Raw genomic sequence first — 18,026 nt, forward strand, 5'->3', positions numbered from 1 at the left:
CCTTTCGGAATTGTGCCGCATTAATTCGCTTTATTCGATGCACGTTGCGACATTCTTTTGCGAATTTTAGCACGTTTTTTTACGATAAATTATAATACGTGTTACGACCGAATATAAATTTTAGATATGGGAAAAAATCGCCAATGTGAAATAACTCTGAATAATAATCGAGTTGCTTTAATGATCCGGCCATCGAATAATTATTTTTAATAATAAATCATAATAACTTTTTAACACAATCACAAAATACGTGATAATATTGTGTAATAAATAATTATATACCCTCTTCAAAACTTTACGAACGACTAGAAATTAATATTACCTCTGTAATATTAATATTATATAAAGATAAAATTTAAAATATTGATGATTCACTTTTCAATCTATCTTGAATTAAATAATTCTGATGATTGATCTTGAAACTAAAATTCGTAATAAAACCGCTTCCAATTACGACTAAAAATCCAACCTGACAGAATGTTAATTGGAGATACGGCTGTCGGAACATTTAGTCCCGAAAGTGAAAAAAATCAAAGCAAATTACGATACCCTCCATCATGCACCTGCTAACATCGATTTCAAATTTGTCAAAGAACCTGCGGCTAAAAGCGCATCCGGCGAGACGGATCCCTGTATAGACAATACGCTATATAGAAAGCACCTTCTGACACATTGTCGATCAATCGGCCAATTCGCGAACACGCGGTATGCGTCTGGTTTGGACCCTTTGACGGTACCGGTGGTATCGCCGGTTCGCCACAAATGCACGAAATTTTCCCCGGGCGCCGTCCGCCCATCGATACGCAAAATCCGAACGCTCTATGATGTCACGGACATGCCGCTCGCAATTTGCGAAATAATCGGCCGTTTTGCAGCATCGAACAAAACGAGAGCTGAAAGCTATTTCATTCACGTGTCACTATTCGACATAGTCCTGTTCATTCGTGTATTGTGAACAATGACAGCTACTTGGTTAATCATCATTTTTACACAATTAATTAATTTCGCGGCAAATGTGTAAACTGTGTAAATGCGTGTCTCTAAAAGAACGCTAGAAAAAAATCATCTAATAAAAATCATTTTGTATCTCACTTTTCAGATTGCCTAAAGAGAAAAACGATTATCAAGAAGGTATAATTAGAATATTATTGATGAATAAAACGAAGCTTCGGCCTTGGATACTCAAAGTGTTCAACGATTACACATCGAAGAAGCCAGACGGAAGAGTTACATCATTCTTCTCCTGTTCCCTGCCCGATAATCTTGTATACCCTACGAAGTCTCCTCTCTGGTTTCGTGGTGGATTTACTGTTAGCACAACCCACGCTCGCTCGCTCGATCCTTGCGTGCGAACACGCGTGTACGCGAATCCCGCCTGGAAAGCCAGTTCACTCCGGATGGTGTAATACATAACACGAGACTAATGCACGAACGTATGTGTCCGATAATGTATACGTTTGCGAACTCATGAGTGTATCCGCGAGAGCGAATAATGAGACACATAGGCGTCAGAGATTTTAAAGGACTCGCGATTTAGGAAAAATTTGCAGATACAAGATATAAGATTATTTTGTATCCTGAAAAATTGATTGAGATGCTGCCTTTATAAATTTTAATTAAAATATCCATTTTAATAAGTCTGTTGATATCAAATTATTAAGTTCTCTGTCTTCGCTAAATAAATTTATTATTATTGTCCATCATATTAAGTATAAAAATTTCACGTATAACGAAGAAGAGATAAAAAAATATGAAAATCCCTGGGAAAGAAATTTTTAAGAGGGAAAAATTCCGCTCGCGAGTCTTTCGAGAAAAATGCTCACATCACATGCCTTATAGCGACCTCGAGTGGCCGTCACTCCCCAAGGCGATATCTCGAAGCGAGACGCGAATTCTAATCTTCACGCCGTTGTAGATAACGGCGGAAGGGGAGAGAGGAGATATCAGAAGATAGGAGGAGGACGTGCGTATATTTATCGTACATAGACGAACAGATTCCGAGTGCGCGCGCGTGTGCGTGCGTGACGGGCGTGTAAACTGGCTGCGAACTGATGGACGTGTGCCACGTGAACTGCATAATGAACAGTGATCATTGCCCGTACCTCGCCTACTCGAAACGCGCGCCCCCGGTGAGAAGATAACGCGATGACCTCGAGATAAATTGGTCGTCCGTGTTGGTCCCGCGTCGATCGGCTCGAGATGAACGACGATGCTCGAGAAACGGCGTCGGTTGCATTCCGATCGAGGCGGAACAAGTACGCGCGACGTCGTTCCGATTAATCGATTCATCAATTTACGAGATGTCTCCTATGCTTTACGCTCCATTCATTACGAGATACATCGGATTTCGGTACATTGGAGAAGAGCTTATTGTAGATTGATAATCTTAAATATTTCGATCTAAGAGCGCAGAATGTTTCTGATTGCATATCATTTATAGTAATATAAATTGTAAAATTTAATGTCGTAATATTATATTTAAGTTCACGTGATGTGATAATGTAAATTGTAAAAATGTATGTATTTCGAGATAGCAATGTTATCATTTGTTTTACTAAAAATAGATCTAAGCAATTTCTTATGTCGTAATATTTTTCTCGTTCACATTTCTCTTACGTCGCCACGTTTTAATTGTACAACGGTGAGATAAGATAAAATCGAGCGGTGCACAATAGGATTAATTACGAAAACCGTAGAGGGAGACGTTCGCATACGACGACATGCACGATGGCCTTGAACGACGAGCGCGTGATATGTCGCGAATAAAACGAGACTTTCGATTCGGCGATAAAACTGGGTGAACCGCGAGATATCCAGGGGTGATTCAGAGTCGCGTGACGTAATCCGGACGAGTTAAAGGCACCGGCGCGATTTATTTCCTCTAGTAAACGTGTTTTACGCACCTTCGGTGAACACAGTTACCCGAGTGTGACCGCAAAAGCGACAAGCATTGTCCTCGAGATAAATCGGTGACGGATAATGGAAGGCGGTTTTTACGAGAGAGCCATACATTCCAGAGATACGAGACTATCTGGTTATTTTTAAAAAGCTACAAGCGACGATTTAATTGCTCGCGATAAAGATTTTTTGGTACTCATCAGTTGCAAGAGATGTCAGTTGGCATAAATTGATCAAAAATAATGCTGTATACAAGCGATGAAAAATTCATTCGAAAACAGTGAAATATTTTCGAATAAAACAAATTGAAATACATTTGACAACCATTTTTAAAGTCCACGTCCAGGGCATCTACTCTATTACTCTTTAATCATTTTGATCTGCTATTTATGACTTCGCAGTTGGGGTAGGTATATCTACTCCCCCATTATCCTGTTAGACGATATTGTGATGCGGACACGCGAACGAGTCGTTGAGCGCCCAGGTACATATATTTTTACAGCTTCCTGCCGCATGCATTTCTACTCGGTTCTTTTCTCCTCCCTGCTCGTACCGGTTAACAAACGGTCTCGGACGAGGCCACACAGGGGAGGGAGAAGGTTAAAGAGCAGAAGGAAGGAGGGACGGGACCGAGAGAACGTGAGACGGAGAGAAAAAGTGCGGGAGGATGAGAAGGAGAGGTGAGGTATTTGAGAGATAAAAAGAGGTTGTGCGCGTGACCTTGTGCCCAAATGCCAGTTTCTGATGCCAGTTTCAGCCAGTCGATTACTTCTCTCGCAGAGGTTGGGTTTGCATAAGCGTTAAATCGCGGTCGTTACACGAAGAAGAGAGAGAGAGAGAGAGCACGTAATTGAACGCATTTGGAGCAGAATAACAGCGCGAGATGTCCACTAGGGTCTCGTCTTCGCGGGACAAAAAGAGCAAAACAACAAGTTTTGGCAGCAAGGGTGGCGAAAGACGCAATGATTATGCGAGGATGCGGCGCAAGAATAGGATGTTTCCAAGTATCGAGCTACAACTGGTTCGAAATGCATTTTTGCAAATCAAAGAGCCAATAGTGTTTGGGTAATATTTCATTTTTACGAAATTTTTACTTAAATCGCAGCGCTAGAACAATTGCCTTTCATGCAAATTGCCCCAATTAGTTGAATCGGTGTACCAATTAATCAATGGTCCACTTAGGCAAGTCATTAAGACATCGATCTTGATAAAGAAAAAATCAAGATGGCTAGATTAATCTGATTTGCATTCTGAAACGGTAATCTCACCGGAACTGTTATTCCGTTATCGCGCAACATAAAGAGGAGCATCGAAAGGAGCGTAGGTATATGAACGCGTGTCTCCGGGAAGTAATCGTCACGGCGATGTTGCAGGAAATTCCAGGAAGTTTCAAGACTCGAAACGTGGCCGAGGGTCGCGTGATATCGGCAAATGCAGCAGCGCAGCGTCGCATTCCACGACGTCTCGTGCGAATAACCGATCGCAGCCGATCCGTATCTCCGCTTTATCGAGTTTCCAATTTCACCTGTTCGTTATACGGTAACGAGCGATTACTTCTCCCGGCTAACTCCGTAACAACATCCCTCATCGATATCCCGAGTAAATTTGCTGTTTAATTTGCCGTCAGCTTTCACAAAGCGAAGACCGATAACTCGTCCAGCTTCGTTAATACGCGACGTTAGCTCGCAACATTATTATTGTGTAACTATATAAAACGCGGTTTTGCTTCTTTAGCCGGCGAGATTATTTTACGAGAGGAAAAAAGACTGCGAATTTTGTTTACATCTTTTCTCCTTTGTTCGCGATCTAACGTTATATAATTTTCGAATAAATATTCCGCAAACATAATTAAACGCGAACTCTTTGATGAAATCTTTTGTTAACTAATTTCCCAGAGCGAACGGAGCTGCGCTGCCGACATTCTTTCTCGGAACGAGAATAATTTCATCCGCGCACGATTAATTTCAACCATATACCTTTGTATTCGGGAGCGCGTTTCAAGTCTCGCGTGACTCATCGCCGAGAGCGAGATTGAGCAGAAAAACGATGCATCGATCAATCAGGCTTTAATACCTCGTGATCGAGTGCCACCGGCTCCGGCGGGATCCCAGAAGAGAGAGAAGATGAGGCGCGCACAATAACGTGGGATATCGATCGCCGAGGGATGGGCCGCGATAGTTAACCTTCGTCGCTACACCGATGGTCATTAGGGTAACTCTCTCACCGCTTTCCTTCTTTTTGCTACACTCCCCTTCGTGCGGATCCGCTTGTTCCTCTCGATGAGAGAGAGAGAGAGAGATAGAAAATCGTGAACGCCCGCGGATGCTATCGGACGGCTTTGGCCTTGAAAATATCTCGAGGGATACGATTAATTTGTCTGCCGACAAACTGTTGCTTCCAATTTAATCGGTCTAATTCCCGCGGAATATAAATTCGCCGCGATTCGTGCACGTTCTCGATTTTAAATATCATATTATTGTTATATACGAGAAAAAGAATTATTAGGAATTGTTGTGCGATAAAAAAGCGTAAGGTAAATATTATTTTTTCAACAACGAAATTTGAGAGGAATTTTATACAAAGTTTTATTTATCGATACCTCATCAGTCTTGCTAATCTATGTATTTTTAATATATTCTATAATTTTTAGCAAGAATTTAATACGTGCGCGCGCGCGGGATTTTTATTATTTCCTTCTGCACTATTATAGACCGGATGTTGGCGATAAAAATCTATTTCTTTACATCATGGGATACATGTATGAATATTTTGCACGACGATAAATAAGTTGAAGATTAATTTAGGCACACATCTGCCCACGCGAACAAATACGATATAATGAGACGACTGAATACATACGTTTTTCTCTAATTTACTCGAAATAAAACATTCGTAAAAATATCCGAAAAAAATATTCGTCGTAATCAAAATCCAACGTCGTCAAAATATTCAGGAATGATATTTAGAGAGACTTGACATCAACTTAATGTTACATATTAGTTGCTTTCCATTTACATCAAAATTCAGATAAATCTTACTTTTGTCTTTCTTGAACATGAATGTTGAAGAAAGATAGAAGTGAGATTTATCTGAGTTTTGACGTAAATGGAAAGCAATTATTGTCAAGTCGTCGTACGTCCTCTCGGCAACGACAGACGTTGTAGGAGGTCATCATCGTCGTCTAGCTTGCCAACCTAAACCCTCCCGCGCCACCTTTTTCCGCCTGGCCTCTCTCGAGAGGAACTTTAATATCTCAGTCACGCTCTCCCGGTTCACGAACTATTAATTATCCCTACCTAAATGCTTGTTGAACTCGTCGCGTGGGTCAGGTCGATGGATTTGTTATGAGGATTAACTTTAGTGACGCGTTAAAAGCAGTCGAGAGAAAAAGAGACGCTAGATTCTCCCTTAATCATTTGTAAAAAATCTGACGAACAAGAAAATATTATAGAGAAAAAAAAGAATTGATCCACAAGATATTTAAAAAATACATGACATCCGATGTCATTTTTATAAAGATAAAAACGATGCTCATATCGCGTCAAAATATGACAATCTTTTTTTAAGAACGCAAATTCTGTCAGATGATTTTTTTATTCAAAATGTCAAGATATCGATATAGGTTTTTTTTCTATTTGTGGAAATAATCTTGTCACACGATAACGGCTCTATATTTAAATTATTCATAATCTAAAGTTTACAGTCACTTTGAAACTTTCATAACTTTAGCATAGGATTTACACGCCACTTGTTTCAATCAATACCTCGCTAAATGAAACAGATATGTGATCATTGACAGACGTAAAGTCATGGCCGACCAAGTTTTCTTTGTTTCCACTCGGAAAAAGCATATAAAAGTTTTACGCTTTTAGAAATAACTTCTTAGGCGTCAAACTTTAACTGCGGATAACTGTAAAATGGAACCGTTCGAAAGAAAAATTTATCGATTGTAATAACTATGTAAAAAGTATCCAGCAGACTTTCTGCTACGAGATAAAAAAAATTCTTCAAATATTAAAAAAAAACTCAGAAATTTAAATCTGATTCGATCATTAAATATTGAGATAATTATCAGTTTCACTTTCTATTAATTTTTCAGAATAAACTTGCGACAGAGTATAATCGAAATCGCATCGAAGCGACACCGAAAGTTTTGGCGGACGGCCTTCGGCGAGGTCAAGCAAGACTGGCAGGGTCATCGACACGTGCCGATCAACGACGGTGTCGTCGGTGTAAGTGAGTGTTGGTAAGTGTCCCACCGGTTTATTTATACGAGCCGAAGAGCGACGGTTTCGGGTCACCGCCTCGTTGTCGGCGTGCCGAGCGAATGATGACTCGATTACTCAAACGAGCCTCGGCCGAGCTCTATCGCGATAATCCGCCGGAAGTCGGAGGAGCGACTCGCAGCTGGCGCCCGGAAACGCATGCAAATACACACACGCGCGTGCGCGTGCGCGCGCGACGTTGGCCGACGAGAAGCCGTCTACCTCTTTCCTCAAGCGCGTCTCACTTTGTGACTATCCTCTTTTCTCTCCGCGCACACGGAAAAACGAGAATGGCGAATGTACGTGTATATGTACGCGTATAATACGCTTTGACGTAGTCACGCGAGGATCGAACAAAGAGAGCCCGATGGCTAGAAGTGACGGCGAGAAAGCAGCCAAATGCAGCTGCTTCAGCGGTCGGTCATCCACTTCCACGACAGTCTCATTTCCTCGCGAATCCACCGGTCAGTTGGACGTTTTTATTATGCCCGGACGAATTATGCTTATTTCGGAAGAGAATTTTTAAAAAATCACGAATGCGAGACATGACTCGCAATATTGTTTCTAATATTGAATCAAAGTGTCATTGACAAACATACGTTTTATGTCGAGGTTATCGACGAGGTATGAGGCGATTAACTGAGAGGGAAAAAGAAATCGCGATAAGTAGACGCGATCTCGTAGCAGATCGCGACGAACGACACGAGTCGGAGAAAAAGTGATTAAGGCTTATTGTTGGACAAGATTATTGGCATAACGTATAGTCACGATATCATAGTTTAATGCATTGTTATTGTGTGCGTACTTGAAACCGCCCGTGCATGCGCCAGCACTATTGATGGCGCGCGTAGTCGAGCGGAAAAATAGTCGAGATGGATAAAGTTTTTATCGTCGTTGCATATCGCGTTGCAACTATCAATTGACCGGGCTGATTATAGCAGACGCAATAAAACGTCAAACGCCTTTTACGGCGCCGTTTATCGAGGCACGGATCTTACTTTCGATTCGCGTAAATTCTCAAGCATTTTGTATCGCGCACTCGGGAAGAATTAATTATCCTTAACCCGAAATAAAAAGAAAATAGAAAAATGAATTGAGATGAATTTAAAACAATCCATTTCCATGTAATATCGAATATTATAAATATCGTTAATAATTGTTCATTCCTTTAAAGAAATAAAAATCCACTTTTTCATTTTAAACGATTCCATTGATAAATTTTCGTAAAAAATGTAAAAAAAAAAAAAGTGAATTTGAAAGGCAATTTTTCTCATTAATTCATCAATTTTTTGGCAAGCAAAGCAAAACGTGACTCACCGTAGCATCCTCTCGTGACGGTCCCTCTCGAGCAGCTCCTCCGGACTGGGTGGTTGCGGCGCCAGGAGAGTGTGCGACAACGGCGGGTAGGCCCTGGACGAGATAGGCCTCCAGATCATCTCCGGAGTGTAGCCGGGCGGCGCCGTGCCCGCGGAATTGGCGGGGGCGTTCGGGGCGCCCTGGGGATGCGCCATCAGCAGAGCCGTATGTTGGATGCTCTGCACGTGCCAGACTCTGGCCGGGGCGGCGGCTGTGGCTATCGCCGCTGCTGATGGTGCCGAGGACGACGTCGTCTCCTCGACGCTGAGCGCCGAGCTCCTGCTGCCGCTTCTCTCGTCACCGGAGCCGGCGCTTCTCAGCGAGCTTACCCCACTGTCCGAGCCGCTGTCGCCGTAAGTGCCGGCGACGCTGCTGTTGCTGCTGTTTCCCGACGTCCGTATGCCGCCGACCGACGCGGACACCCCAGCGAGTACGCCTGCACCAGGTATACCGGCCCCGGCCTCCACCTCCATGAGGCCGCCGCCGGCCTCATCGCCACCCCTCGATGTGTGAGACTGTTGTTGCACCTCGAGGAGGCTCGACGGGGTCAAGTGAGCGGCGGGATGGTGATGGTGTTGATGCGAGCTGCTCGTTAACTGATGGTGATGATGCTGCGGCGGCGGCGGTGGTTGCTGCTGCTGCTGGTGGTGATGGTGAATCACTGGACTGCTAGCGGAATACCGCTGTTGATGGTGCTGCTGGTGTTGGTGGTGATGATGATACTGTTGCTGTTGCTGGTGATGCGGCTGATGATACGACTGCAGATGATGATGGTGATGGTGATGGTGACCGGCAATCGGCGGTGGCGGCTTGTTCAGTCTCTCGGCAAGGATGACCGGGCTCTCGTTGTGCCGACTTCGCTCCTGCTCCCGCTGCTGTTCCAGGAGCAGGCTGCTCTGCCTGCCGGGGCCGCCGCCGCCGCTGCTACTAAGCGGACTCAGCCTCTCCAGCACGGAGCCTGAGTCCTGACTACTCGATTCCAGCAGTTCGACGACCGATTCGACGCTGGCCGCCCTCGCGCCGCCGACGCTACCCACGCTATCCTCCGTGCCTAACTCGGTGGTCAGCTCCGTACGGCGCGATCGTTGCGAGCCCACCTCTTCCTCGCTCGCGTTCTCGTCGCGTTCGTCTTCCGCCGCTGCCGCTGCGTCCTCTCCGTCCTCTTCAAAACCCTTTGCCTTAGATCGTGTCGTCGACTTCAGCAGCGACGGGCTGTCCTCGCGGATGACATTCGTCTTATCGCTGACCAGCGGCGAATCGACGTGCAATCCATTCACGAGTAACTGCGGTGGCTGCTGTTGCTGTTGTTGTCGTTGTTCCTTGCACTCGCCGATCTTATCTCGATCGACTGCGTCCTTTCTTGATTCCGACTTGTTACCCGACTGTTGTTCCTTGGAAGCTGGACTACCCCCAGGATCGACTTTATCCGGAGGTGGCGGCTCGGGTTCTCTGTCCCGTTCTCTGGATTGGCTCTCCTCGTTCTCCTCGAGCTTGTCGACCTTCTTCTCAGCCCCGTCGTGTTTTTTCGCACCAGCTTCGGCGTCGTCGTCGTTGTCGTCTTCCTCCACCACCACCTTCCCGGCCCGATCCGCTGCAGCTTCCTCGGAGTTTTTGCCCTTACTACTCTCAGATCGGAGCTTTCTGCCGACGGGGCTTGTTCTTAGCCGCTTAGTCAATGGATCGCAACGTTCCGGACTCTCAGCATTCTCCCTTTCGAGAGATCGCTCTTCCTCTTCCTCTTCCTCTTCCTCCTCTTCCTCGGATCTGCTACCGAGACGCTCGTCGGCCTTGTCGGCTCTCGCGCCACTTCCGGTACGATGGTGCTCCGCGGACTCTTCCTCCGCGCCTGGCTTGACCTCTTGGCCGCTCCCTGGCCTCGGTCTTCTTCGCACCGGTCTCTGATTCTGTACCGGAGCCTGATGGTCGGCGGTCGGACTCTTTACCGCGGCGCCGCGTCTTCGTAGCTTCGAGGCGCTTCCGGACGCACTGTTCGCCTCTTCCAACACCGGTCGTGCTACACGATTGCCAACTTTGCCCGACGGCGGACCTTTATTCTCTCGATCTTCCTGTTGCCGCGTGGATAACGCCGCTTCTGTCGAATCCTTTTCGGTCTTCTCGCGACTAGCACCTTCGCTCACGCGTCGACGTCGGTTGTTACGGACGTTATTCTTCTCTGAAACACGAGAGATAAACTACGTGTGACGCGAATGAACATTAAAAGACGAAATTGAATTAGCAAGTAAAACTCGTTTAAAAAATATATATGATATAGTTAATTTATCGAATTCATATTATATTGTCGCGAAAAAATGTTGTTTAAAAAAAAAATATATATATATATATATAGTTGATACGTTTAAAAAATATTATCTAAACTTATTTTCTCCTACATCTATGTCGTATTAGTAAAACTATAATGCGGGAAAGAATAGCGAATTGTTAACGCAGCTTTAATGCAACTTCTTTCACTTTATGCTCTACTTTTGTAATAGTGAGAGTGTGCTATATAATAGTACAATAAACTTTTATACGATAACCGTATATTATTTCAACTTTACAGCAGCGCCGTACGTGACTTCACAGCTGGACGTAACGAGAGAAGTGACCTTTAACACGGAAGTTTTTAAAAGAGCATTAACGATTTTCATCGCGTGTAATCTTACAATAAATTAGCATCGCGCGCAATTCGAATTTTTTTTTTTCATTTAACCGCATTCAAGGATTCCCGAACATTTACGTATCTAATTCCAGATATTACGTGACGGAAGTTGCTGATTAGATGCGTAAAGAGCCGTCGCAGATCGGCGAACGAGCCGCGTAGCCGCTAATTATTGAAATTATCGATGGTAGATTATCGCGCACTCGATATCCCTGCGCACGAAGGTTATCCCGATATCCTTGATCGGACCGCATAATTGTGGCGAGCGACCGATCGATCCCTACAGCTGTCCGGTGCATCGGCTGTTCACCGTTCAGAGGGATGATGGAGCTGATTTACCGAGGTAATCCCTTTGATGTGCGCAATCAGTGATTCGCATAACTCGGTAACCCTAGGACGCTATATAAAGCAACCTTGTACAATCCCCCTCCGCCCCCATTCCACCCCTGCTTGGCATTCATCACATAATTCAATACATCAATTTTTGTATATTCTTTCGCGAGTCATTCGTCTGTCAAAATTCTATATAAAGTTGTAAGTTCGACAGAAAAGTCAATAAGTCTTCAGATTTTTAAATTACATGTATATTTTTAAAAAATGCAGTAAGCAAAGACTTGGACGTTTTCTCATATATATAATAATCCAAAAATATTCTTATCCTCTAATTAACAATTCTTTATAAAATATTTCAAGTTTCGACACATTAAAATAAATCATAACACGATGATGACCATCGATCGAATCGCTAATGATCGCCGTAATAACCGTAAGTTAAAGGATTGTTATTGGTTTAATGTTAAATATCGTTACGTAATTTATTAGACCAGATCTCGTTATTAACGTGCGATCGTATATATTATCATCCCAGATGTTTCGGAAGCTAGCAAGCTCGGTAAAGCGGTAATATATTATCAATCGCGGTAATAAATCTCCTCCCTGACCTCGATCGAAAGCCATCAAGAAGGAGCATCATTACATCCGAGGAATCGTGCGGCAATTCAACCGGGTTTCCGGCTCCCGTCGCGTCAATCCGGCAACCGGGTTCAAGGGAGTTCAAGGGGGTCTTCGATTAACCCAGTAGGAACATGGCCGTTAGCATGGGAGCAATTTGCAACAATGCACGTCATACACATATATATCCATCCCGAGGAGAGGCGAGCGATAGAAATGCATGCTCCTGTATATATACATGTATATGCGCACGAGAAAGAGAGAGAGAGAGAGAGAGAGAGAGCGACTAGCTGGGAATGGAGAGGTGGACAGGTAGAGGAAGGGACACGATGCATAAGCACGCACACACGTGTATGCAGGCAGACGAGCAGAGAGAAGGAGCGGGGAAGGAAGATACAAGAGAGGGATTTATTACTCGGGATTTACTGTTATTACCCGGAGGGGGAGAGTTACTCCAACACCGGCCAATGCATACGTGGGGTGCATTTATCCGATACGTTTACGCGCACACACACGGATGTGCGTGCAACGAGGCACGACGCACGCTGCGCGCATCCCGTTTCCTAGCGACTGCGGTTTGTCGTTCTGTCGTTGCACGGCTGCGGCGTGCATTATATCGCGCGTAATTGAACAGTGATCACGGTTTTTGTTTCGCGCTATTGTTGTTCCGCCGCATGTGGCTGTTATTTTCGAAGATGCGATTATCCGCTGTCCCATTAACGTTCGACAGAACGCGCGACTGATGGTAAACAAGATATTGCACAATTAGATTACACACGATTAGATTAAGGCGTGTGTTCCTTTTTATATCTCGTAAGATATGAATTCTTTTTCATACGGTAGATGAAAAAATAGAAAAAATAATTCACACGAACGAGACAAGATTAAGCGACAGAATATATGACGGATTGATAACTTATTGTTAGTGATTTATGTTTAGATTGCGTGATCTTTGTAAAAATGCATCGTGCGAAAACAAATTTGCAAATATCTACCTTTTTATGATTGATTGCAAGTGACATTTCTATAAACATCTTTCTTTAGCACACTGTATGCAGTGTTATTTTTTCGAAAAATATTTAACGGTTCGCAACGCTTTCGCGAAATCAAGTGCCGGAATGGAGGAAAGTGGATAATCCCGGTAGTGAAATTCTAAAGGAAAGTAAGAGGATTCCTTCTTCTCAAGAATTCTCCCATCAGAATATCGAAAAGAAGGATTATGCGGCTAAAGTAGAGAATGCGTTATAAAAAAATATATATGTAGGGTCAGCGACATGCATTTTTATTTCTCTATAATATTCTCATTTTTTCGAAACATATTCTTGTATATCTGTCGTAAAATGACAATTACATAATGGACACGCGCATTTACATTTAAATACGATAACGTCATAGATCGAGACCGAGACACGTTAGAATTATCTTATGATTCTCGGAATATGCGATAACCAGGTTATTAACATGCAACTATTATTTTGCAAAAACATTACGAGATTACATTATATTGATAAATAGTACTGTTTGTATGTAGGTATATGACACAGATTAGATATTTATATCGAACAACGAAAAAACACTCTTATACTAGCAAATGTAGAGTGTAATGTTAGTCACTGAATTGTTTTCTCGCAGCATGTTGCATTATGTAAGACCTGCACGTGCGCTTTATTTGCATGTAAATTCTTATCGTCGTGCGTACGAGAGCATGACAAATTGCTTTTGTCCATTAAAACAAGTATGATGAAACGAAAACGAGATATTTTGTCACGAGTTTCACGTACCGATAAAAAATCAAAAAATTTATAACAATAACTTTATTAAAAAATTTATATATATATATATTTATATGATGCATAAATAAATTTTGAGAAATTCATAAATAATTATGTTTAATTGTTCTACTATTAGAATTATCTTTATGCGACCTCAAGTAAAGATAATCGATTAAGTGTATGCGCGTGCGACTAAAAAAATGCTAATTATTTTACACTTCAAAAAATTCGCTAAAGCGAATCGTATCAATCGACGCGCGTATCTCTCTTGCGAGAGAAAATCTCCAATCTCCATGATCGAGAGCTGTTTACATGACCTTGCATCCCGCTCGGCCGCGTGGAAAGAGTGGAGGGCTTTAAAAGCGCATGACCCTTCAAAAGGGCCGGTCGTGTGAAAAACAACTCCTACGCCGGTGCTGATGCTCTTTGTCACGAGGGACAATGGTGCATCCCTAGTTTGATAGGCATCGTCAGCATACCCCGAGTTACAGGGGTGTGGAATTAGAATGCTTGGGCTGCCTTGCTAGGCATTTAAACCTTTGTCAAAATCAACGCCCCGTGCAGACAAGCGGGCAGGTAGGGTCTTCGAGCTCTCTCTCTCTCTCTCTCTCTCTCTCTCTCTCTCTTCTCTCTCTCTCTCTCTCTCCGCCTTTAACAAAACATCATCACCCTTCCCTTTCTCTCGCCTTTCTCCGGTTCTTGCCAAAGCCCTTTCTCTCGCACATCGACTGCGTTATGTCGAATCCGCATTCTGTGTGCCATTAGTTTCAACGCAGGTATCAGTCACTGCCATCCACTCTATTGCCTCTCGAAGCTTTGCATTACCTACATACCTATCTATTTACGGAAAAAGGACGAGAGAGAAAAGTATGTCGTTATTTATTAGAGATTGAGTGAATAATAAATGCGGTAAATTATTATTTTTAAACACAGAGAGATAATTTTTTATTCGCGAGAAATAACTTCTCTCGATGAATAAAGGTATACCTAAATTCTGTTTCATTTAAACTTCTAGACTATCAATTAATTATTTAAACAGATAACTTTAAATCGCTTTATCATTTATTCGCGTTCTTCCATTCGTAACTTTTATAATACTGAATTTTACATCCGTTTTACTAACTTGTTTCTAACGGTTCCTCAAATTTTCTGGTACAGATCCCGGATGTTAAGCGCTTAACGTACCGCATCCCATTCGCGCAATATCTCGCATGCGAACTTCGCATGAATAATGGATAGAATTAGACAATCGCTAAATACGCGGCATGAATACAAAGTTTTATGCGTATGTTAATCGGATCGCTGCGCAATTGTCAAGATTGCCGTTGATCGCAAAATGTAAAAAAAAAATATACATACCGCAAAACTCATATTATCATTCCGAATTGTAATTTAGATCTCGGATTTTAATATGCAACAGAGTACAGAAAGCAATAAAATGTCGTCGCACAAAATTATATTATATATGTAATAACTGATTTAACTAATACGGTACTTTGGATAATCGAGTTGATCAATTAAGCGCATTTGGGGGAAAACCAAATAATGCCGTTGCATACGGGGCATGCGCCTGTATTAACTACCCTATGTAATGAATTACATAGGGCAGTTAATACATACGCAGATATCAAAGGGCGACGCAATGTTTGCGAAGGAGAATCGCATAGTTTCACGGTGAACTAAATACTTCATTAAAGTTAATTACACGATATAGATTTATCTGTTTGCATTCGTATAATTATTACTCGTATCCTAAATTAGGATATATTTACCTATTTATATTTGAATATTAGTGTGATTTTCCAAAAAAATTGTCAAATTTCACAAACTGACAAAATTTGTGAAAAAATGATACCCCAACAACTTTAATTACAAAATTGATAATTGTATCCCTTCGATTGCCGAAAGGCGATACGAGTGAATGAAGGAATTGGCCAACGAGTTAATTCGCGGTCGCGCAAAGATCCGTGTGTCTCCTCGAAGAGACGCGTCTCGTCTTCCACGCTTATTTTCGGAACTGCTATTTCTGCCGATGCTCTCTACGGTGATGCTATGAACCAAGATCTCCCGCATTTTCGCCCCGTTTGTTGATAAATTTATTTCCAACATCGCGGAATGCAAAGCGAAACGGAAGGACAGATACGAAGGCAGAAAAGGAGAGATAAATCTCGCGCCACGAGGTCGCGGAGATGAGGAAAAATGGCGACGAATGGGGATTGAGGATCCGGGATTCGGGGTGAACGTAAAGAGATCGAATGAGCCAGCAGAAATAAAAACTTTGGCGTACCGCCAAGCCTTCCTGTCTCTTTCTTTCTCTCGGTTTTCTTCTTAATCTTTGGCTTCTGAAACTATCAGACCCCTATACAAAGACGCGTGGCGTCAAGCCCACCTAATTTACTCACAATGTCGATCCTGACGGAAGTTGGATACAGCTGGCGAGATTTAGACACGGTACGTTAAGCGCGAACGGATACGCGACATCTTCGAACGTCATAATAAAGTAAAATAAAATTTTAATATACCCTGTAAAAATATTTTTCGCGTCTAATAATCATTTATTAGATAATAAGAAAACTTTTTTAAAAACGGTATACAATTATAGTACTTATTATATTTAATCACAATCTCTTACTCATCTTAAGAGAAAAATCGCTTTCGAAAATAAAGTCCGCTCCGTTTGGTCTTCGAGGTCGAAGAAATTAAAGAAGTGGCACGAGAGTGTCGAGATTTCATTGTGACGGAAAATGTCATCGTCTCAAAATATAATTTCTCCGAAATATCCCAAGGTTTTGAACAAAATCACGATTCATGCAAATTAAACGGTACATAAAAAATTGTAAATGTGCCCTGTCAGAATGACGTCCGTGTCTTGATACTACTAGAATAAATTTCACTAACTGAAAGATAAACTCGCACGACGATTTGGCTTTGGATTGCTTTATATTCTTGTCAAACATACTTATATAAGAGACACGATCGCAGCTGTTGTAATGCAACCTTGGGACACTTTACGATCGCGAGAAAACCGAGAACAGAATCGTTTCTTTATCTCGCCCAACCCACATTATGGTATCTACATTATCATTTATACTAACATAATCTACATTATCATTTACTAACATGCGCACATGAACATAGTAAACATGTTGACAGCTCTATTAATAAGCAAGTAGGTATTTACAATTGATAATTTTCTGTAAAACACGTAATCATTATAATATCATATAATCAAGATACTCGAGGTCAATATTCAAGTATTATTGCGGCATATGACGTGTTACGATTAAACGAAAATTAATTGATACTCGATCGACGATTTATCTCGAAGAGCAATGCGATATTTCCGTCTGTTCGAATTAAAGGGGCACATCTCTAAAATGTTGCCGAACTGGGTCGAGCTGTGGCGAGCGAATTCGATTTCTTTCGATCGGTGAAATACCAATATTGTTCCAGCCAATCACATATCGTGACTCAATTCAAGTGGGAATATAATATATTCCTCATCTTTTGTATATAAAGATAACTCACTATTTGATTATACTGTTTGACTGAATAAACATTTTCTTTCGACTTTCGCTAATCCAATCGACTTTAGTGGATAGACCGTGAAATTGCGAGAGACCGTATATAATGCATTTACTTTAAAATGACATGTCATCATCGGTCGACGTGAGTTCGTTTGTGCGCTTCGACAGACAACACGCACGATAGTAATAGAGCGATAAATCGAGATTGATTGCGCCCGATTTAGAGAGGAGGAGAAAAGAGAGGGAGAAAGAGAGAGAATGGAGGAAGTAATAGAAACGTACGTTCTTTGTGCACCGATTGTGTACGTGCTCTCGATAATATCGATATCGCGCTTCGTCTCGCACGACCGATCGCTCGCAAGTATTGTCGTCTGGAATCGACGAGCTGGAAAGATCGGGAGCGATCCATCGATCCGTGCTTTCCATATGATACTTTAAATGACTTTTTGTGTACACGTGCAAAGTGTTCTTAGAGTATTCCTATCGTTTACCAATGTGTACTAGTCTGTATGTGATCGATGTTCAAGGTAGAAGTTTCTTCAACAATAGTTTGAACGCGACAGCTTTCTAATTTCTAATACCTTGATATCCAGGCTTC

General features: G+C 42.4%; 1 protein-coding gene across 1 annotated transcript in view; it reads right to left on the bottom strand.

Annotated features, from left to right (window-relative positions):
* Positions 1-18,026, bottom strand: part of Kdm3 (Lysine demethylase 3) — a 315,578-nt gene that overhangs the window by 110,507 nt on the left and 187,045 nt on the right. Inside the window, 1 exon segment of the mRNA XM_085484998.1 lies at positions 8,481-10,692. Coding sequence (XP_085341124.1) covers positions 8,481-10,692 — 2,212 coding nt within the window.

This window comes from Nylanderia fulva, unplaced genomic scaffold (genome assembly GCF_048542155.1).
Source record: "Nylanderia fulva isolate GAGA-0341 unplaced genomic scaffold, ASM4854215v1 Scaffold33, whole genome shotgun sequence".
Lineage (NCBI taxonomy): Eukaryota > Metazoa > Arthropoda > Insecta > Hymenoptera > Formicidae > Nylanderia > Nylanderia fulva.